This window comes from Megascapheus bottae, chromosome 21 (assembly GCF_031878675.1).
Source record: "Megascapheus bottae isolate mThoBot1 chromosome 21, mThoBot2.hap1, whole genome shotgun sequence".
NCBI classification, from domain to species: Eukaryota; Metazoa; Chordata; class Mammalia; order Rodentia; family Geomyidae; genus Megascapheus; species Megascapheus bottae.
This window is the reverse complement of record NC_143529.1, coordinates 34869564-34892348: the sequence shown is the minus strand read 5'-3', so window position 1 is coordinate 34892348 and position 22785 is coordinate 34869564. Positions and strand designations below refer to the sequence as shown.

Below are 22785 nucleotides of genomic sequence, written 5' to 3'. Positions count from 1 at the left end.
ACAAAGCCCTGGGTTCAATTCCTTGGTACCGCATAAGCAGAAAAAGCCAGAAGTAGTGTTGTGTTTCCAGTGGTAGAGCCCAGAGCCCAGAGCCCAGGCCCTGAGTTCAAGCCCCAAGGATGGAAAAAGAAAGAGAGGGGGGGGGGGGAGAGAGAGAGAGAGAGAGAGAGAGAGAGAGAGAGAGAGAGAGAGAGAGAGAGAGAGAGAGAGACAGTCAGACAGACAGACAGACAGAGAAAGAGAGAGACACAGAGAGAGAGAAAAGAAAATATCAATATCCCAAGGGAAAGCAACGTGGTGACACTGTTCAAAAAAGAAATACAGCTGGGTGTGGTGGCTCACACACTAGCTATTCAGGAGGCTGAGATCTGAGGATCATGGTTCAAAGCCAGCCCCAGCACTAAAAATCCATGAGACTCTTATCTCCAATTAACCATCAGGAAAGGAAGTGTCACTGTGGCTCCAGGGGTAGGGCAGTAGCCTTGAGCTGAAGAGCTCAGGGATAGCGCCCAGGCCCAGAGTTCAAGCCCCATGAACCCCCTGCCAAAAAAATCAGTCATTACATGATTTATGAAATAGTAAACCCTCTGTACAACACCTTTATAATAATTATATGAAAATGTCAATACCTGGAGGCGGGGAGTTTGGCCTAGTGGTTAAAGTGCTTGCCTAGCATGCACGAAGACCCGGGTTCAATTCCTCGGCACCACATACATAGAAAAAAAAGCCAGAAATGGTGCTGAGGCTCAAGTGGTAGAGCTCTAGCCTTGAGAAAGTCCAATGACAGTGCTCAGGCCCTGAGCTCAAGCCCGGGAGAGGCCAAAAAAAAAAAATGTCAATACCTAATAAAGTTCATCATATTAGGGAGTTGATTAAAGTCTACTCTGTATGTTTGAATTGTTTCATTGAAAACTGAATTTCGGGAGAAATTAATTGAAGATGACAAGCAATGACATGAGACAGGCATCTCAGGAGTGGAGTTCTGGGTCACCCTGCCATGAGCCAGGACTGCAGAGATTGGACTGAGAGAAGAGTTCAAATCCACATCCCAACCTCATCATCACTACAGCCACAGGACTGTGCAGCTGTACATGTCCTGGTCCTTTTTACCTAGACATTTATCATCATCTATGATGCAATTTAGTCTTCTGGGCACCGCACGCTGGGCATCATAGCCACAGGGCATGCCACCACGGGCCACAGTGCCAGTGGCTTATATCCCCCCTGGCTTTCCTTTCCCCGTTTTTTTTTTTTGGGGGGGGGTGGGTCATGGAGTTTGAACTCTGGCCTGGGCACTGTCCCTGAGTTCTTCAGCTCAAGGCTACCACCCTACCACAGCCACAGCCAGAGCCACAGCCCTACTTCCCATTTTCTAATGATTAATTGGAGATAATAGTCTCACGGCTTTGCAGTGCCTGGGCTGGCTTTGAACCATGATCCTCAGATCTCAGCCTCCTGAGTAGCTAGCATTACAGGCATGAGGACTGCATGCAGTTCCCATTCTTTAAAAAAATATTTCCTTTGATTAGCTAAGGTGGTCTGTTTAATGACAAGCTCTGGATGCTTCAGGGCCCACTGAAACTAAACTCTGAAAATCCAGCAAAATTACTCTGCCCCAATACAAGGCCCATCATTTGAACTCAGGTCCCCCGCTGTGCATGCCCCTTTCCCTGACAGGCCAGTGGGCTGCAGAAAGGGAAGCTCCCCATTGGTGGCCAGTGGGTACTTAGAATCTCCTAAAACGAATTCCCCTAACACCCCCCCATCATGACATTTGAGCCCTTATGGAATGGAAAAGCTCCCCTTTCTTCTCCAACTAAGCCTAGTTTCATCAGCTCCCTAAAAGGAGCCAAGCAGAGAGGAGTGCCACCCCTTCCTCATGCCCTGTACAGGACACAAACATCTGTCCTCAAGCAGCCACCTTTCGCCTTGAGAATGGAAACTCTAGCCAGCGTGGTACACAGGGAGGACTCAGATCTGAGACCTGGACTTGGTGAGACCTCCACCTCCTCCCGAGAAATCAATCCCAGGTCACTGTTGCTTGATGTCTGTTATATACAACACACTCAACATGGAGCCAGCAACTGCTTTCAGCTGCATTTGCCTCCCCCTAAGGAATTCAAAGCAGAAGGCAAGTGGAGGCGCTGACAGTCACAACTGGCGGGTGGGGAGGGAGCCGAGTCAGGACACCACATTGCTGAGTTCCACCTCCAGGACAGCAGCTTTCAGGGGACAGAGCAACTCTGGGGAAGGAGCTCAGCCACAAAGGCGAGCTATAATCATTACTTCACTTGGCAGACTCTTCTTGCAGGCTCTGCTTCCCTGTAGGAAGTCTTTGGACACAACAGCCCACAACACAGGTGAGGTACTCCTTCAACGAAGCCCTTTGCGCCAGGAACGCAGCAAATAGAAATGTGGTCGCTTCTAAGGACCATTCTGTCCCCTTAGATTCACCCATGGACTTCTTACACCTTAACTTTTTTTTGGTGGTGGGTCATGGAGCTTGAACTCTGCCTGGTCACTGTCCCTGAGCTCTTCAGCTCAAGGCTACTGCCCTACCCTTGAGCCAAGCCCCACTTCCCATTTTCTAGAGGTTAACTGGAAATGAGAGTCTCAGGTCCTTTTGTGCCCAGGCTGGCTTTGAATCTTGATCCTCAGATCTCAGCCTCCTGAGTAGCTAAGATTATAGGCGTGAGCCACCGCGCCTGGCTTTTACACCTTCAACTCTATCTCAAATTTTGTCACGCCAATTTTGAAATAGTGTGGAGTGTATGTGTATAAATAAATTTATACATTTGTAAGTGTATAAATAAAATGGCTTCCCTAAAAACTTTAAAATAAAGCTAGGAGCACCATGATTTATCCTGGAATCTGAAATAACCACAAAACAAGATAGCCTTAAACTCAGTCAATGCTAACTCCTTGATCCAACAAATCAATCAACTCATTTTCCTGCAGATTTTCCTGCACAGTGGCTGTCATAGTATTTCCTGTATCACAGGGTCTCATGCAGCGTGACCCTGACACCCTTCCATAAGAGGGGAGGCACGCGAGCAGCACCGTGGCTGAACCTCGTGGCAGGGAAGAAAAGGCTATGCTAGCAAGATGCTAGGCCGCCCGCAGCCAACATCAACCACTGGCCACACGAGAGCTCCCCTTTAAGCAAGTAAGCCCAGCTCACCTAAGACCACAACCACAAGAGGCTCTGTGAAGAGCCACTGCGGAAGCCCTCTCCAAAGCAGGGCATTACAAACACAAGGAAGTCTCTGTAAGTCAGTGTAGAGGCAATTATATTATGTAGCAGCAACAGTGTCCAGACCACCTACCTTGGGAAACATCTTTAAAATTAAACTGGACATTTTTTTTAGGGGGGGGTCAGTTGTCGGACTTTGGGCCTGGGTGCTGTCCCTGAGGTCTTTGGCTCAACTCTACCACTTGAGCCATAGCACCACTTCTGGTTTTCTGATGGTTAATTGGAGATAGTCTCATGGACTCTGGCACCCCAGCTTGCTTTAAATCATGATTCTCAGATCTCAGCCTTCTGAGTAGTTAGGATTACAGGTGTGAGCCATCGGTGCCCAGGCCTGGAGATGTTTTTTAACCTGGTGCCAGGCACCAGTGCAGAGTCACTCAGGACAAGAATGTCCGTGAGTCTTTTTTCTCCAATCAACCACCAAAGAGTCAGAGCTTTTGGATCTGTTGCTCAAGAAGTAAAGCCTCAGTTAGATTTGAGCAAAAAAGTTACGGGGAAACACCCTGGCCCTGAGTTCAAGCCACAGTGCAGGAAGAAAATTGAAAAACCGAGAGCCACAGACCAGAGGTTCATGTCTGAAAGCCAATTGGGGCAGGAAAAATCCCTGACCTTTTAATCTCTAATTTACTGTCAAAAAGTCAGAAGTGGAGCTGTGGCTCAAGTGGTAGAGTACTAGCTCTGAGCAAAAAAGGGAGAGCACTGAGGCCAGGTAAATAAGAACGTACAAAACGGTCCCAGTACCTATAAGTTGTGCATCTATTTGTGTGGGGGGTGGGGGAGCGGTCATGGGGCTTGAACTCAGCCTGGGTGCTGTCCCTGAGCTCTTCAGCTCAAGGCTACCACCCTACCCTCGAGCCAAGCCTCACTTGTCACCTCCTGGCAAGTTCTGTATCTTCAACCCATGTTTGAGAAAAATATTGTATACGTACTGCTGTAGAGCTTTTGTGATGACTTCCTTACAGAGCACCTATGCTGCACAGTAGGTACTAAAGGACTCTATAAAGTCTGTATGAGGTGGTACAGATTATAGAAATAGAGCACACAAATGACCATTCGTGAGTTGAGCACCAACAGATTCTGTATTTGTTATTGGTTTTAGAACCAATGCCCTGCAGTCACGAAGAGACTTTATTCCAGCTACAGGGCACCACAGTGGCTGGCACAGTGGCACGTGACTGTCAACCTCAGCTGTAGCCCAGGCTGGCCCAGGTGTGAGGTGAGACTGGATCTCAAAATTAACAAAAATTGAAGGTCCTAGAGGCACAGTTAAAGTTATAGAGCGCTGCCACCTGCCTTGCAGACTCCCGGCCTTACCTTCATTCCCTAGTACCAGCTCCAAACAAGCCTCGGAAAGGGCGAGGCTGGAGCCCAGCGTTCAAGTCCCACTTCACGGCCATGCATGAGGCCTCGGGCCTGATCCCTGGCCCCACCACAGTCACCCTTCCCCGAAAGAAAACCCCTCAGGGGCAAGGAAGCAAGTTTGGTGGTCCCTGGGAGAAAAGTGGACAAAGAAGAATATGGAAGGGCAAATTAAGGAAAGACAGGCTTTCCAAAGAACAAATTCTTCTCTTCAAGAAATTGCTCTCCTAGTTAAGCAAATGGAATCTTCCATGACTAAAATGGCCCGCTCCACAAACATTTTTTAAATTTATTTTAACTTCGGGTGAACAAACAGCAGAGTCGTATTTAGAAGAGGTGGGCTGGCTCTGGGCACACTCTAGTGTGAGGCCGGAGCGTCATTCATCCAGCTTCCCCATGTTTACCTTGACCTCCACCTCAAACACAGACCCAGCCAGTGTGCCCTACCCCAGCCGAGAGCCGGGGCCTCCTCTAGATCTTGGGAGCCTGCGGTGTTTGGAGCTGTTTCATGGTACCAAGAGGAAGAGTTTAGTGTAAAACTCTGCCTCCATGAAGGCGAACACAAGAGGTGCGCTCAGAGAACACAACTACATGTTTACTTAAGTTCTTTATTTTCCTCCACACTGGCAAAAGTCCGAGGGAGCTTAAAGTTTTGTAAACATTTTAACTATCCCTCCTCCCACCCCCCACTTTTGAATTTACAAAGCAAAGGAGAGTAGGAGTCCCAAATTGTAATGGTTCCCATCTCCTCATGCTATTTGATCCAAAAACTATATACAAGTTTGAGCAGTCTCTGCCTAGTTATTATTGTACATGTTTAGAGGGAGGGAGGCAAGAGGGGATGAGGAGAGTGGTGACCCAAAACAATAAAAATAGAACCCAAATAGAATCCTCCCAGACCAAACTGCTCTCAGAGCCACTCCAGCCTGGCTAGGCACCGGTGATGGCACGGAAAAGCGCCTTGCCTGTGAGCCGGCCCCACAGCTCCTCTCACACGGCAGAGCCGGCCGCAGCTCCACCGTGGCTGGCCGGAGACTGGTGGGGCGGGAAGAGTGTTTATAAATAGAGCTCAAGCACATTTCTAGGTGATGTGACAGGGAGGCAGGGGCTGTGAGCAGAAGCAGCGCTGCTGCTCTCACCCAGTGCCCCGCCACAGCCTCTGGCAGAGCAGCAGACTGCTTTCCATGGACGAAGGTCTTAGAGATGGCCAGGTTTAGTCATTTTTTTTTCTTTTTTTCCTCCAGAAAAGGCAGGCAACTTACCATCCAAGAATCTTTAAACAAAACCTTTTGGGGGCATAGCAAGACACACACGCAATGCTCTGAGCAACCAGATGAAATTCCGGGCTTTTATCAGAAGCAAAAGTTTATCCCTATCCAAAAATGAAATTATACAAATTCATACATATGGTAAAGATCCTAGCTGTCTCTTAAACGAGACAAATTTTCACAGAAGGGCCCAAAACAAACTGGTCCTAGTCCTCTGAAGTAAAAATATTTATGGGAAAAAAAATCAGTTTTTGTAAGAAAGAAAAATTAAGAGTAAGTCTCTCTCCCAGGCCATAGGGTTTCTTTTGTCCAATAAGGTTGGAGTATGCCCGGGGAGAAGTCAGCTTGCTTGGAAGTCACTATCTAATGAAGAAAACATGAGTCCTTTCTCCGAAAGGGTGTTCACAAAGAGCAGGCGAGGGCTGTGCACCATCAAACCAATCCACCCCACACCCCACCCCACTCGGGGCCTCTTTGATGCAATCCCGAAGTTAAAGGTGGCAATACAACCAGATGGAGAGCTCTGACTGTCTCTGCTGACACAGTCCATGGGACACTGTGTTGCTGGCCAAGGTCTGTGAACCATTAACTCTCTTCATGATTGCACCAGTTAGACCTGCCCTTACAGGGGGAGAAAAGAAGAAGAAAACAAAACAGAAGGAAAAAAAAAAAAAGGTGACAAGGGAAAGTAAGCTGCTATCAGCAGATCCCAACACACTTTCTGGAGACAGTAGATGACATCACGGCACAGTGACTACGTGCTGCCAACATCAGCCTTGTTGGGGAGCAATCCCAACTGCCACCCCTGAGACACAGGGTCTGGTCCACTATGTACAGCCTGAGATCCTCACCAACAAAACGGGTAAAAGAATCTTGGACACAAAGGGCTAGAAGAAAAAGCCTGAGATGATCGATTCTGTGATTTGTTGCAGAGTGACAGAGAGCAAATGACGAGTGCATGATGTGTCCAAGTGGAGAGCGTGTGGTCGGCGGCAGCGAGGGAGGGCTGGGGCAGCAGCGGCTCAGTAGTCATCCAGAGTCTCAATCTCACCCATGTTGAGTCGCTCTGATGACGCATTGACTGAAAACCCTGCAGGGAAAAAAAGAGGTGACGAGTGAGGACCCCAATAATCAAAGAGCCCAATTCCTAAGTAGTAGGCTTGCGTGAATGCAAGTGTTTGAGCACCTGAGCTGGGCAGTAAGGGGAGGGAGGAGAGAAAGAAACAGACCCCGGCCGGTGAGCATTTCAGGTGCACACACTAGAGTAACTGGCACACAGAGGGAGGGCCACAGGCAGCAGTCACACACCATCTTCACCGGAACACACAACACCAGGGGTCAAGTGCATCTACTCTTTCAATAACATCCACAAGCACAGACTGATAAAAATGACAACAAACACGTCCTGTGTTGAGCAAGAGGCTCCCAGGTAGCCTTCCCACTACTCCCCTGGATGAGTCCCTGACGCTTCAGATGACTTTCGAAAACCGAAAGCAGACAGGCGAGGCCCTCTATTCCCAAAGCGCCTGCTACCACGGGTGGGTTTTCACACCCGCCTTGTTGTATCTCAGTGTTCACGCGTTCAAACAAACACACATCTGAAATGTTCCAACAGCAAACAAGAATGCCTTACATAATGAAACAGCTTAATTGACTGACTCAAAATTTCATGATTTGAAAAAATAAACATACTTGTTTACTAAGAAAACTGCAGCAGAAGTAGCTGAGCAGTCGTAACACAGGAGTAGAGAGGACCACACCCAGCCCCAGCCTCCCCAGCCAACGGCTGCCCCTCTGCAAGACCGCTCTCCCCTGGAAACAAAAAGCCATTTATTTATTTATTTACTTACTTATTTATTTATTTAGGTCGTGTGGCTTGAACTCTGGGCCTGGGTTGCCCCTGAGCTCTTCAGTTTAATGCTAGCACCATATCTCTTAAGTCAGTGCACCAACCACTTACGGTTTTCTAGTGGTTAACTGGAGATTAAGAGTCTCATGGACTTTAATGGGCTGGCTTTGAACTGCGATCTTCAGATCTCCAAATTTCCGTCTCCTGAGTAGCTAGGACTACAGGTGTGGGCCACCATGCGTGACTAATAGTTCATGTTTTTTTGTTTTTTTTGCCAGCCCTGGGCTTGAGTTCAGGGCCGGAGCGCTGTCCATGGACTTTCTCAAGGCTAGAGCTCTACCACTTGAGCCTCAGCACCACTTCCAGCTTTTTTCTATGTATGTGGTACCGAGGAGTTGAACCCAGGTCTTCATGCATACTAGGCAAGCACTCTACCACTAGGCCAAACTCCTGTGCCTAGTTCATGTTTTTGAAGTAATGATTTAGTTAGATAAGTCTAAGAACCTAAAGACCAAGCAATCTGTGAAAGGTGGCATGTGATTAATGTATTTAATACAGGCGTGTAATCCTAGCTACTTAGGAGGCTGAGATCTGAGGATCAAGGTTCCAAGCCAGCCAGGGCACTAAAGTTCATGAGACTCTTATCCCCAATTAACCACCAGAAAAAAGTGATGATGTAGCTCAAGGGGTAGGGTGGCAGCCTTGAGCTGAAGAGCTCAGGGACAACACCCAGGCCCAGAGTTCAAGCAACACGACCAACAAAAAGAAAAAAAAAATCCAAATAATATAGTCTATCTCTGATCAAATAAAATAATATTTATTGAAATGAATTCTAGGGGGGGCCCAGGAGTTTGGCCTAGTGGTAGAGTGCTTGCCTACCATGCATGAAGACAAGGGTTTAATACCTCGATACCACATACATAGAAAAAAGCCAAGTGGTGCTGAGACTCAAGTGGTAGAGCTCTAGCCTTGAGAAAGTCCATGAACAGTGCTCAGGCCCTGAGCTCAAGCCCAGGACCGGCAAAAAACCAAACCAAACCAGAAAGAAAAAGAAAGAAAGAGAGAGAGAGACAGAGAGAGAGAGAGAGGGAAGGAAGGAAGGAAGGAAGGAAGGAAGGAAGGAAGGAAGGAAGGAAGGAAAAGAATTCCAGGAAGTGGAAATAAGGCATTTTTTTCTTTGTTGCCATTTTGGTTTTTTTCTTGTTTGCTTATCTTTTAGAGGGCAAAAGGGAAAGGCACAGAAATGGAAGGACAAAGGGTAAACAAATTAACAGTGGTACTCACTAGACACTGTGGAAAATGAACTAGACAACTTGTGGTAGGAATGAAAGGGGAAAACTGGGAGAGAGCCAGGGAAGGGGTGACATGATACAAAAGGAAATGCACTCTGTACCTCAATTTAACATAATATCATACAGAACAGTAGTAGAAACTTGATTTAAAAACTAATTTTGGGGGCTGGGAGTTTGGCCTAGTGGTAGAGTCCTTGACCCGGGTGTGATTCCTCCGTACAACACATATACAAGAGCCAGAAGTGGGGCTGTGACTCCAGTAACAGAGCATAAGCCTTGAGGAAAGCCCAATGACAGTTCTCGGACCCTAACTTCAAGCACCAGGACTGACAAAGAACAAAAACAAAGAAACCTAATTTTCATGCAAAGACAAGAAGAAAGATGCCAATCCCTCCCCCACCCCCCCAATCCCGGCTGTTATGAATTGCTAGCATGTATTGGTGACTAGGGCATAGTCCGGTGTAACTATTTATAAAGCCCTAGTCATGTTAGGCCTACAATCCTGACTTCTCAGGATTCCACAGATCTGATTCGAGGACTGTGAATGGATGTCACCCTCAGTAGGAAAGTCCACGAGGCTCTTATCTCCAATCAACCACCAAAAGGCCAGAAGTGGAGCTGTGTGGCTGAAGTGGTAGAGTGCCAACCCCTTGAGCACAAAAGAGGAGCGGGAGCGGCACCCAGGCCCTGACCATCAACAACCAAAGATCAAAAAGCCCCCACGAAACCCAAACCTAAAATAAAACAAGAAAACCCCACCAAACTGGTCGAGCTGCCATGAAAACCAAGGCCGCTGCCTTTCAGAGGAGAGAGCATTTCCCATGATGGTTACTTTACAGATCACATCCTGCCAGGTTCAGAAGAGACACACTCACGTCGAGTGAGACTGTCCTCACAAGGAAGAGAATGGCATTGTGGACATCTAGGTATGGTCCAACTGCACGTCACTGATTCACACTGGCCCGTTCTAAAAACTAAAGCATGAAACCAGAGAAGAGAGGATTGTTTCGGAAAGGAAATGACTCTGGAGCTCCCTCTGTTGGTTAGTTTTAGAAGTGAAGCAAGCAAAGAGCTCTTGTTCTCTTCCTCTCTTTCCCCCGCCCCAATCTTCTTGGCTCTGTCTGAGAATATTGGTAATGGTACAGAACCAGGGTTTGAACTCAGGGCCTTGAATCTGCTAGACAGTCTACCAGTTTAGCCACAGTCTTCAACTCCCCACCCCCTTTTTTTTCCCTATTCTTTTTTTTTTTTTTTTTTTTGCCAGTCCTGGGCTTGAGCTCAGGGACTGAGCAGTATCCTTGGACTTTCTCAAGACTAGAGCTCTACCACTTGAGCCTCAGCACCATTTCCAGCTTTTTTTTTCTATGTATGTGGTACCGAGGAATGGAACCTGGGTCTTCATGCATGCTAGGCAAGTACTCTACCACTGGGCCAAACTCCTGGCCCCTTCAACCCTTTTTTACCTTTAGCTCATTTTCAAGTAGGGGCAGCCTGGGACATGAACTTCCTTTCTACATCCCATGCATCTGAGATTGTAAATCACCCCACCATGCCTGCGTCTTGCTATCCTGGAACTGGGACTCTCCTGGTCTCTACCTCCTGAAGAGCTGGGGTTACAGAGAAGATGAACACTTATTTCAATCAGGGCTTGCTTTTTCCAATGGATTTTTTTAGATGAAATGAAAACTTACTTTTCCATTTTCTGCATAGTGAACTTGAGGCTAATGGACAGTTACTAAAAATTCCCCAATCTGTAAATCTATAGGGAATATATAAATTAAAAAAAAAAGAATAAATGGAAATGAGTGGTGCAGAAATGAGCAATGACCACTTCCTCCTCCTCCTCCTCCTTTTTTAAAGTCAGTCCCGGGGACTGTCCTTGGACTTACTTTCTCATGGCTAGTGGCTCTAAGTACTTGAGGCACAGCACTATTTCTGGCTCTTTCTGTGTATGTGGTACCAAGGAATCAAGCCAGGGGATCTTTGCGCATGCTAGGCAAGCACTCTACCACTAGGCCATGCTTCTGGCCCCTCCTTAGACACTTTTTGCTCAGGGATAAGGTTCTGCTACTTGCGCCACAGCACCACTTCGGGCTTTTTCTGTGTATGTGGTTCTGAGGAATGGAACCCAGGGCTTCCTGCATGATAGGCCAGCACTCTACCACTAGGCTCATGCTCCTGGCCCTGAGCATTCCTTTTCTCAAGACAGTCCTTTTCTAACTTGCGCATACGCTTTTTCAATACTTTGTTGAAGTTCTATTCCTCTTTTACAGATTTATTGGTCTTCCTTCTCCTTTCAGATTAAGTTCCACCTTAATCTGTACAAGTGCACATCCTTGCACACCCTCACAGGAGAGTTTCTGAGCAATGGAATAATCCCAGCAGCTTGACAACACTTGCAAGAGACCATTTCCTGACAGGCTTCCAAATTCATGGCCCAGACTAAACTGCAAGGGCTTCAAACTAGACTCACAGAAATCTATTTACTTATTTCTGTCAAAACTGAATAAAATTTCACTTTTCAGTCCATTCTTAACATAAAACAGAAAAAAAAAAAAAAACCAGCATCTGACCATATCTCTATTCCCAAACCCTCCTTCAGGCACCAATCTCAGGAACCAGTCTTCAAAGTCAGGTTTTTGTTCTTGGCTCTTCCAAAACTTCTCTGGGGCAGAGCCTCTTGCTGGGACAGCTACCAAGCTCTCACATGCCTTCTGCTTCCCCAACTCAGACATTTCATACACAACCAGTCCCATTCTGCCACCTCTACATCTGTGTCATTTCCAGTGCAAATTACTTCGGCAAATGATGATCCCATCCCTTAGATGTTAGAAACTCATCTAACTTCTCCTATCACCACTACCAAAACCCTACGTTAGGCCACGTGTATCTTCACTGGTCTTTGAAGCCTTCTAGTTAGGTTCCTGACTAGTCTAACACTCCAACCTGCCAACTCTGCCAACTCACTCTACTCTAGACAGTTTGGTTTTATAGCAACCTACTGTACATTCACAAATAGAAGATGGCTATAAACCCATCATTTAAGAAACAGAGGTACTTGTTGTAAATCTTGAAAGTCCATTCCTCACCAACCCCATTCTTTCAAATGTTATCTTTGCTCGTAAACTGCTTTGCATAAAGATACTAGTCCTCAATGAAAGACAAGAATAGCACAAAATAATGAAAAGAAACTGGCCTGCTCTGAAGATCTGGCTCCTCCACTGAGAGCTGTGGCACTGGGAAATGTTCTAAACAGGCCTTGGCCTACTAATTGTGAGAATCGGGACAGCACCTTATCCAAGGGTTATGTGATACAGATGGTAGCTATCAACGAATATCAGTTCTTGAACACATGATCAGATTCATAAGCCTGCTTCCAAACCAAATCACATTTGTGATTCCAAAATTTTTTAAATTGCTTTTCCTTATTACTTTCAAGCTAAATTGAAAGTTTAAAGCATCCTATAATGTTAGTAATTTTCTTATCCCCTAACACATGTGAGGCACATCTTCTGCACTGAGAAGCCCAGGAAATGCTGGCTGCTTCTTTTAAACCAATTTAAATATTAATCTTCATAACCACACTGAATAGGGCCCTTCTCATCACTGTCCTCACCCGTGCCTCCCACCACCAGCTAAGATGCCAGGCCAGTGCTTACCTAATAAACTGGGATCTGCTCGGACCATCTTCTGCTTTTTCTTCTTCTTGCCACTTTGCACAGCCTCAAAATTGGATTGTTGGTTGTTGCTTTGATTGGTCTGAAATACTGAATGGAGTGTACTGTGATTCATCCCCCACACAGAGTCCTGTGAAATGAGACAACACACCTGAGAATACATTGTAGATGCAGTTGCAGCCCTAAGATTCTTAGAATTGGCTAAATTGCCCTTATCATATTAAGTACATATAGAGACAAAAAGCCTACTATAGCTCTGAAAACATTAAATCTGAGAACAGGCCACTGAGCCTCATTTACATGCCAACATCCCACTTAAACCTTTCCAGGAAAACTCTCTACTCTGCTGTGCCAGGTTGACTGTCATGCCATCTATGCCACTCACTAGGAAATGAAATACATTGTAAATAATCACAAACAAGCACTTGTACTATGATAATGCATACCCCTTCCCATCTACCCTAGCTTTCTGTGCCTTGGGGACAGAGTACAGACAAGCCGAGAGCTACCTGGTAGAATATCATCAATGAAGGCATCTGTACATTATGCCTATCAGCAATTCCAGAAGGGATCTTGCCAGCAAATCAATACTTACTGCCAACTGGTTAAGACTGTGAAGTAGTCCACCAAGCTTTTATGCTTATCGTGCTTTATTAGGCCAATTCCTTTTAAGTTTCAAGGAGCTAGCTCAAGGGCCATTTCAATGGCAGCAATGGGGAAGGAATGGAGAAAACATTGGAAGGACACACCTAACTCGTGGGTACAAGTTCCAAAGACACTAAGTGCTCCTGGATGGCTTCACATCTTTCCTGGTGATGTTCAGGTATTGATACCTGTCATTCCTCATAATTTACCCATTAGCCCATTACATACCTATGACTCTTTAGAAGATCTTTGTTCAGTCAGAAGTTAAATGTTAATAAATAAATCAGCATATATTAAATAAGATTTTTAAAAACAGAAATACATGTAAAACAGAATTATATATGGAATTCATGGTGAAAATATAACCAGAATTTAATTCTTTACATTCCTCCTTAGGAACAACAGTTCAATGTTTTCCAACTGAATGTTCACTTTATAGAATAACCAATAATGAGAGAACACTCTATCTTTCAGAGCCCCATCAACACTATCTGAACTATCCACCAACAGTGTGGCTCTGTTCACTATAATGAGTACACGGAGCTGCAGTTTCCCCAGCACACACACAGGAATCAAGAAAATGGCAACTAGCAGAATAAATGGATTTATTTTCTATTTGAGAAATTAGCAGAGACAGGTAATCTGAAAATATGAAATCTAGATATTTCAAAAAGGTTTTGTCATTATGTTATGTGCAAAAATGGAATTCTTGTTCTAATTTTTATTTCTCTGGCTACTCAATTACTTCCACACAGTAATTCTAGAGGTACTGCATGCACTATATTACTTTATACCTGTTGCTGCTGCTGCTGCTGCTGCTGCTGCTGCTGCTGCTGTTGCTGTTGACGCTGCTGGTTGGCTTTCTGTTTGGCACGACGATCAAGGAACTGCTTGGCAAACTCCTTGGCCTCAGAAGTATCTCCTAAATAGGCCCTGATATAATCATGGACCTCATAAGGAGAGTCAACTTCTTTCAAAAAGGAAACAAATGTGGGAACTGCAACGTGGTAGGGGCAAAAACACAAGACAGTAACAGTGAAATAATTAATAAGTATAATATATGACAAAAGTAGCTTCAGGCTTTGGTACTGATATACCTAATACACTGTGGGAAACTCTGTAGCTACTGGGTTAAATGCTACTTAATCTACTATGTAGAAATGGAAAAAACACTTATCGTGATGTCTAAAATTACCTGATACAAAGACATATCACAAGGCTTAATTTGACTAATGTCACATTGAAACAATTATTTGCTTAGGATTATAGTAACCTGGAGATTCATTCTTGCTCTCCTTTAATTCAATAAGTTCACATTAAGTGTGTAATTTATGCCAGGCACCAAGAGAGATACTGAAGTATAGCTATGTCCTCCCAGAATTCCTAATCCACTGAGACATTTTCTGTTTAGAGAAATCAAATGAAAATGCCAAATCATGTGGGACTACTACACAAAAGCACAAATGCCAGAGCTAGAAAAACATGGGTTTTAAAAATTTGATTTTGTAAGTCTGCTGGCTGTGTGACCTTGATGAGTTACTTAACCATTCGGAGCCTCTGTTTCCTAATATTACAAATGGGGACAATACCATCTACCCTGTAAAAGTATCTTTAAAATTTAGTATCAGAACTTCATTGTTGGGATAACATGTTAGTACTAGATAGTGCTTAGCACATGGTAGGTGCTTAATGGATGGTAGCCATTACCATTATTTATAGTTGTTTCTCTGCAGATGTTTAGACCCTTAGATACTGTTACAAGGCCTCAAAGGGACCTTTCCTTCCTTTACTTCTGTTTTTAACAGACTCTCTGGCTTTAGGCCAGGCATCAGAGGTGGACTAATTCAACCTGAAGTATCAGCTACAGAGATCCCTCTGCCTACTAGTCTGCCCAGATAAGTCCTCTGTAAACAGCTCACTAAAACAAACAAACAAACAAAAAATTTTGCAGATAATTTTATCCCCAAGTAACTCTGCTTTCTGTGTCAATCCCAGCACCTCTGCAGAGGTAAGAAGGTGGAGATGTCACATCACTTCAGTCTTCTCTCTTGCCTAGGCTGGCCTCAGTCCCCAAGATGAATCTAATGAATCTGACAATATACCCCATAAAACAAGCAGCATGTCTTTTTTAAAAAAAAAAATCATTATCGTCTTGAAATATTACATACTCTTTGGCAACCATGCACAACTTACTTGACCTTACTATTAAAGACTTTTCTCCCCTAAATAACACAATAATGAGCCAAGTTCTTATTCCAAGTATGGAATCTGGCCTTCTTACATTTCATTTCAATTTTTTTTGGGGGGGGGGCAGTCTTGGGCCTTGAAATCAGGGCCTGGGCACTGTCCTTGGGCTTTCTCAAGGCTAGAGCTTTATTCACTTGAGCCACAGCACTATTTCTGTTTTTTTTCTATGTATGTGGCACCGAGGAATTGAACTCGGATCTTTTTGCACGCTAGGCAAGCACTCTAACACTAGGCTAAATTTCTGGCCCCTTACATTGCATCCTGTCATTTCACATGCTGGGATTCCCTTCCCATTCTTACCATCCAAGTTATTTGCCGTATTAAGGGCATGAAGCATCTGTTCACACCACTGCGTAAATCCATCTTGGGCTTTATTTACTCCCTGAAAGAGCTTCAGCAACTTTTCTTCTTCTTCTACTTTCTTATTCTGCCGGTTAGACACACCTACAGATTTACTAAAGCAAAACAATAGGGCAATATTATATTCCCAGAAACTGTCACTACATAATTAAACTTTAACAGCATAAATAATGTCTTGGAAAACACTGGATAGCTGTTCAGTAATTCAGTTCTTAGCTCCATAAAAGGAGAAAGTCCAAACACTTGGACTGAAACACCCCTTAAATCTAGCCTCTGCTAACATATCCTAGTTTGCGAGCACAGGCCTTCTATTAGAGAAAAGATGTAATTCTTCCTATTTGTCTTTGGTAAGGTGTTTCATTTTACGTGGTCAGTTTTCTTATAAATGGCGCTAAGAATACTTTGGGTTGTAAGGAATAAAAACACCGTTATGCAAAGCCCTACAGCACAGTGCTCAGCAATGATGCACAAGTAACTAACATGCATTTATTGTTCTTAAGCAGTCAATCAAAAAAAAAATCCTGACAACACTACCATTTATTAAGTAGTTACCATGTGCCAGCGCTTTACTAATGACTTCACACACACTGATTTAATCATTAACTTCCTTTTACTGATGAGGGAACTGAGGCTCAAAAGAGCATCTCTTCTGCCCAAGGTCACACAGCTAAAAAGTGGTAGTGTAAGGATATGAGTTTATGCATCAAGTGCTGAAACCCACGGTTGTTCAACAACACTCTAACTGAGGAAAGAAAGATGAAGACGAAATGTAACTAACTTGTCACAAAAACGGAAAGGTTTAAGGTAATACTCATCTAGAAAATGCGAGGGGAGTGGCTAAGTGCTCAGCAGTAGGAAAATCCCAAGAAGCAATGTAAATAGATGTGCTTCCATGGGGAAGAAAGGATCACCATAATAATGACTTATGTGCCTGGACACAGATGAAAACTAACTCCACTCTCAGTACACCCATCATCTCGTACTTCTACCAGCCCCGCACCCCATCAAGATATGAAAGGGTGGTGGTCACGCGGAGCCCTACCTGAGACTGGAGTTCTTATTTTTACTTGTTGTGTTCCTAGGTCCCACTTCTTTCACTGCATCATCCCAGAATCCCATGTTGGAGTTTTTAGAGTCAGCATTACTCCAGATGCTGCTGACCAGGTCAGAGGCCCACTGACTAGAAGGACCAGAATTTATAGAGCCCCAAACAGAATTCCCAATGCTGGTATGCAGGTTGGAATGCTGTCAAAGAAACACAAATGAGTATGGTTCACATACTGAAAAGATGAGATATAACAGCAGGCCCTAAGAAAGCCAGCTTAGGGAAGTGAACCCACTGTGTTATTCCGGGCTCTGTTTGGTTGCTGGTGCTGCTGCTGCTGCTGCTGCTGCTGTTGCTGCTGCTGCTTCTGCATCTGCCTGGCCTCTTCCTGCTGGATCTCCAGAAGAGACTTTGTAGAACCTGCAGGCTTGCTGACGTTTCCCCAACCTGAGAGTTTCTGCTGTTGCTGCTGCTGCTGCTGCTGGAGAGCTTTCATGAGTTCTCTCTGCTGACGCCTTTGCTGTTGGAGAAAAACAGAAGCTGGCTCAGGATTCCTGAGCGCAATACGCGATATGGAGTGCTAACATACAGCAGCTAAAGACAACCAACTTGATAGGGCTCATCCTTCTGCTGCAAATAAAGATGCAAGCTTCTAGACATACAGAAGAGATTAAAAAGATCAAGTGTGGAATTAGTTTTTACTAATTAAAAAGGTGTTTTATCTAAGCATAAAAATAAAACGTCCATGTTGACTTCCTAGTCCGTCAAAATCACAGTAAGCATATGCTGTCTAAAAAGCATCAGCCAGTAAAGACAAAGAACAGATTTAAAAAAACTGGAAAGCAAGCTGTGCACAAGTGAGGATCGAGGATCAAAGCCAGCCCAGGGAGAAAAGGTCATGAAAGTCTTAACTCCAATAAAGTACCAAAAAGCCGGAAGTGGAAGTACAGCTCAAGTGGTAGAGTGCTGGCATTTGGCAAAGAAGCTCAGGGCCAGTGCCCAGCAGACCCAGCACAGAAACCAAAAACAACCAAAAAGCAACAGCAACAACAATAAAAACATGGAAAGCACATAATGATAAATAGCACTGACAGGCCCAATAAGCAAAGGAAGCTCAGGAACAGGCTGATCCTACAGGAAAAGGAGGTATACCCCAGAGGAAGATGGCAATCTGTAAAAAAAAAAAGCAGTAAGCTGAGAAGCAGACTTTCCCTAACCTAGCCAGACAACGTTTGCCTAGTGTTCTGTTTGGAAAGGCTGAATCAGATGGGCAGGGTACTGTATGGGTACACTAGCAAGTACACATAATCACACCTACTGATAAATAGGTGGGCATTCCCCAACAGAAAACAGCTTCAGACACCTCTGTGGGAAATCCACCAGACCCCTAACCAGCTTTTACTACCAAGTTTATTATAGATAAACTGAAATTACCAAACATTTAATATGTGTTTTTCAGATAAGAGCCAAACACAAAAACAACAGAAAATTCAGAGGAGAAACAAAGGGAAAACAGGGCTGGAATCCTAGCTACTCAGGAGGCTGAGATCTGAGGATCATGATTTAAAGCCAGTCTGGGCTCTAAAGGATCTGAGAATTTTTTTTTTTTTTTTTTTTTTTTTTTTGCCAGTTCTGGGGTTGAGCTCAGGGCCTGAGCACTGTCCTTGGGCTTTCTCAAGGCTAGAGATCTACCATTTGAGCCTCAGCACCACTTCTGGCTTTTTTCTATGTATGTGGTACCAAGGAATCGAACCTGAGTCTTCATGCATGCTAGGCAAGCACTTTAACCACTAGGCCAAACTCCCTGCCCCAAGACCTGAGACTTTTATCTCCAATTAATCACTAGAAAACAAGGAAGTGGGGCTGTGACTCAAGGGGTAGGGCGATAGCCTTGAGCTGAAAAGCTCAAGGACAGCACCCAGGTCCAGAGTTCAAGTCCCATGACCCACAAAAAAAAAAAAAAAAAAAAAAAAGAAAAGAAAAAAGAGGGCCGGGAGAAAAAAAGGAAAACTTCTGATTTGATGAACCTATTGTAAGTAATAAGATGATATATTTACTAAAACAAACTCTTGTTTGTTTTAGTGAATACAAAGTATCCACTAAAGTATTTGTGCAAGAGTACAAAGCTATAAAAATAAAGAACAAGCCAACCATCAGTAGCTCATCCTATAAGACTAGCTATTTGGGAGGTTGAGAATGGGAGAACAGTGGTTTGATGCGTACCTATGCAGAAAAAAACAAAAGGAACCTCTTTTTCAACTTACAGCCTGGCACAGTGTCATGTGTATAAAAGGCTAAGATCTGAGTGCAAGACTAAGCCTGAAATCACAGCAATGAAGGGAAGTCTGAAATTGGGTGGACCAAGGCTCAGGGGGAGAGTGAGACCCTACCTTAAAAAACAGGTGAAAAATAGGGCTAGAGGTAAAGTTCAGTGATCTCCTGTCAGCCTGGAAAGAATGAAGCCTTGAGGTCAAACCCTAGTACCGTCAATCAATCAATTAATCAGGTCTCAGACAAATTCAAAACAAGACACCATATATTAAAAGCTAAAAAGAAGGAATGGAGAGGTCGAGAGTTTGGCCTAGTGGTAGAGTGCTTGCCTAGCATGCACGAAGACCCAGGTTTGATTCCTCAGTACCACATACATAGAAAAAGCTGGAAATGGTGCTGAGGCTTAAATGGTAGAGCTCTAGCCTTGAGAAAGACTAAGGACAGTGCTCAGGCCCTGAGTTCAAGCCCCACAACTGGCCAAAAAAAAAAAAAAAAAAAAACAGAACTGGAAAAATGGATGAAATACTTCAAAAAAGATGAAGAGAAATGGAGAGAGAGAAGGAGAGAGGGAAGGAAGGAGGGAAGGAGGGAGGGAGGGAGGGAGGGAGGGAAGAAGGAAGGAACATAAGAAAGTTAATGAATGAAAGAGGAAGAGGGAAAGAGAAGATCAAGGGACCAAAAGTAGGGAAGAGAGGTGAGAGGAGAGGAAAAGAGGGAAAGAACATATGCTATGATTTTTCTCATTACCACTATAATTCTTCACTCAGCAGAAATCAAAATTATTGAAGGGCTTTCTAGCCTTGAAGATGCTCTAACTCTGCATCCATTTGCTGATAATTTATTAGAGAAAGATGGTTTTTGTTTTTTTAAAAATCAAAGTAGAAAATTTTGAAGCCAAGATTTGTGGATCCATCTGAAGCCACTCTGGGGAAGATAAATTCAAAAGATACTGATCTCCAAATAACCATAAAAAAAGCCAGAAGAGCTGAGGCTCAAGTGACAAAGCTCTAACTCTGAGGGGAAAGAAAAAAAAAAATCAAGCAAGAGTGAAAGGCCTGAGTTCAAGGTCCAGTACCAGCAAAATCAATCAATTTAAAAAAAAAAGGGGGGGGGGCTGGGAGTTTGGCCTAGTGGTAGAGTGCTTGCCTAGCATGCACGAAGACCTGGGTTCGATTCCTCGGTACCACATACATAGAAAAAAGCCAGAAATGGTGCTGAGGCTCAAGTGGTAGAGCTCTAGCCTTGAGAAAGTCCAAGGATAGTGCTCAGGCCCTGAGCTCAAGCCCAGGACTGGCAAAACAAAACGAAACAAAACAAAACAAAAAAAGTGGGTGGGGAGTTTGGCCTAGTGGTAGAGTGATTGCCTAGCATGCACGAAGACATGGGTTTGATTCCTCAGTACCACTACACAGAAAAAAAAACTGGAAATGATGCTGAGGCTCAAGTGGTAGAGCTCTAGCCTTGAGAAAGTCCAAGGACAGTGCTCAGGCCCTGAGCTCAAGCCCAGGACTGACCAAAAAAAAAAAAAAAAAAAAAAAGTTCACCCTCCCCCGCCTTTTATGTTTTTTCATGAAGTTAATGTATCTGAATTTGTATACTGGTATACTGCATACAGACTTATTGGTTTATTTGAAATAGGGAAGGGAAGGGGGAAACAAGATGACTGGGAGGGGTGGGGTAAGGTAAAGAGGGACAAAAACATGAGAAGGGGTATCAAGTTTCAAGAAATAATGTACCCCAACCACCTGACGAATGTAACTGTAATCCCTCTATATACATTATCCCGACAATAAAAAAATTAAACAATTATGAACTCTTAAAAAAACAACTTTCAAGGTGAAGAAACATTTTAACTTACTAGATGACATTAAGCACTTCATACAGTAAATATGCCTAGACAAACTCCCATTGCTCTAGTAATCCATGGTCTTCTAATTCAGTATATAACACAACCCAGATTCAAAAGAAACAACCTACAATCTTTAACCAACTGATCATTCAAATTATATACCCATAAAGCAACTTCTACAGGACTTGGCTATATTAGCACCTTTTTCAGAGGCTTTCCCAAAGCACAAGACCCAAAAGGGAACAAGCCACCATGGCATCTCCAGCACCATCTTGACCTTCACATTGCCCTTCCCACAGTATCTTCTCTGGCACTTGTGCTCCCTCTCTCCAACACTGTTGACGTTTTTTGGTGCTGGAGTTTGAACTCTGAGCCTGAACTTTCAGTTTGCTTGCCCAATTGGTGCTCTACTGTAATTAAGCTATACTTCCAGGGAAGCTTTCTCTCTTATAAGTTTATTTTATTTTTTTGTTGGTCATGGGGCTTGAACTCTGGGTCTGGGCACTGTCCCCAAGCCCTAGTGCTCTACCACTTTGAGCCATAACACCACTTCCAGTTTTCTTGTGGTCCCTTGGAAATAAGCCTCACGGACTTTCATGCCAGGGCTGGCTTTGAACCTTGATCCTCAGATCTCAGCCTCCTGAGTAGCTAGGATGACAGGCATCAGCCACTGGTGCCAAGCTTCTTTTTTTTTTTTTTCCTTAAGAAATAATCTCACGGACTTTCTACAAGCATTACAAGAATAAGCCACCCTACCACCATGTATTCTTTATTTAACGTTTATTGTTCATCTTCCCAACTATCAGGTGTTTTCTTTGCTTTATCCTCAATTATAACCCCAGACTTTAAGTACTTAGTAAATATGTACTAAATGAATCAATGAATGAAACATTAATAGCTGTTCTTATAAATTCATCTATTTCCTCCTCTGTTGAGAACTGTTATTTATCCATACCATCTTTCCTCAACTATTTTATATCCTTCCTAAAGTATGATGAACTTTAGAATATAGTAGTACTTGATTTTGTCACATTTTAAGATTTTTCTTTTTGCCAGTACTGGGGCTTGAACTCAGGGCCTGGGCACTGTGCTTGGGCTTTTTAAAGGCTAGTACCCCACCACTTGAGCCACAATACCACTCCAGCATTTTCTGTGTATGTAGTACTGAGGAACTGAACCCAGGACTTGCTAGGCAAGCACTCTATCACTAGGCTATGCTCCTGGCCCCCATTTTAAGATTTTCTAGGCTGAGAATGTGGCTTAGTGGTAGAGTGCTTGCCTAGCACACATGAAACTCTGGGTTTGATTCCTTGGTACCACATAAATAGAAAAACTGAAGTGGAGCCGAAGTGCTAGAACGCTAGCCTTGAACACAGAGAGGCTCAGGGACAGTGCCCAAGCCAGTCCCAGGACTGGTAAAAAAAGAAAAAGAAAAGAAAAATTCTAGGCCAGTCAAGAATGCCTACCCCCTTTAACATAATATGTATCATAAACATTTAAATTCATATAATTCGTATCACCACAAAACTTACCTATAATTCTAAACAATCTATGTGCTTTTATGAGTTATGACCAAGAGTTACAAAAAAATGTTTAAGGAAACTGAACATCTATGTTACTCAATCTTATGTTATTTCTATTAAATTCTTGAAGTCGACCAAATTATAGGC

The 22785-nt window shown here is 43.9% G+C and overlaps 1 protein-coding gene across 5 annotated transcripts in view; it reads right to left on the bottom strand.

Moving 5' to 3' along the window:
- Nucleotides 1-6819: 6819 nt before the first annotated feature.
- Nucleotides 6820-22785, bottom strand: part of Gigyf2 (GRB10 interacting GYF protein 2) — a 132804-nt gene continuing 116838 nt past the window's right edge. For 4 of the 5 annotated variants that reach the window (XM_090355052.1, XM_090355055.1, XM_090355054.1 and 1 more), the window contains 6 exons: nt 17291-17515; nt 16993-17195; nt 15891-16045; nt 14138-14340; nt 12681-12828; nt 6820-6970 (listed from right to left, as the gene is read on the bottom strand). In XM_090355052.1, the coding sequence (XP_090211178.1) occupies nt 6903-6970; nt 12681-12828; nt 14138-14340; nt 15891-16045; nt 16993-17195; nt 17291-17515 (1002 nt within the window). In that variant the 3' untranslated portion in view covers nt 6820-6902. Of the gene's footprint in view, nt 6971-12680; nt 12833-14137; nt 14341-15890; nt 16046-16992; nt 17196-17290; nt 17516-22785 lie in introns of all 5 variants that reach the window. The other variant, XM_090355053.1, reaches the window with a different exon arrangement.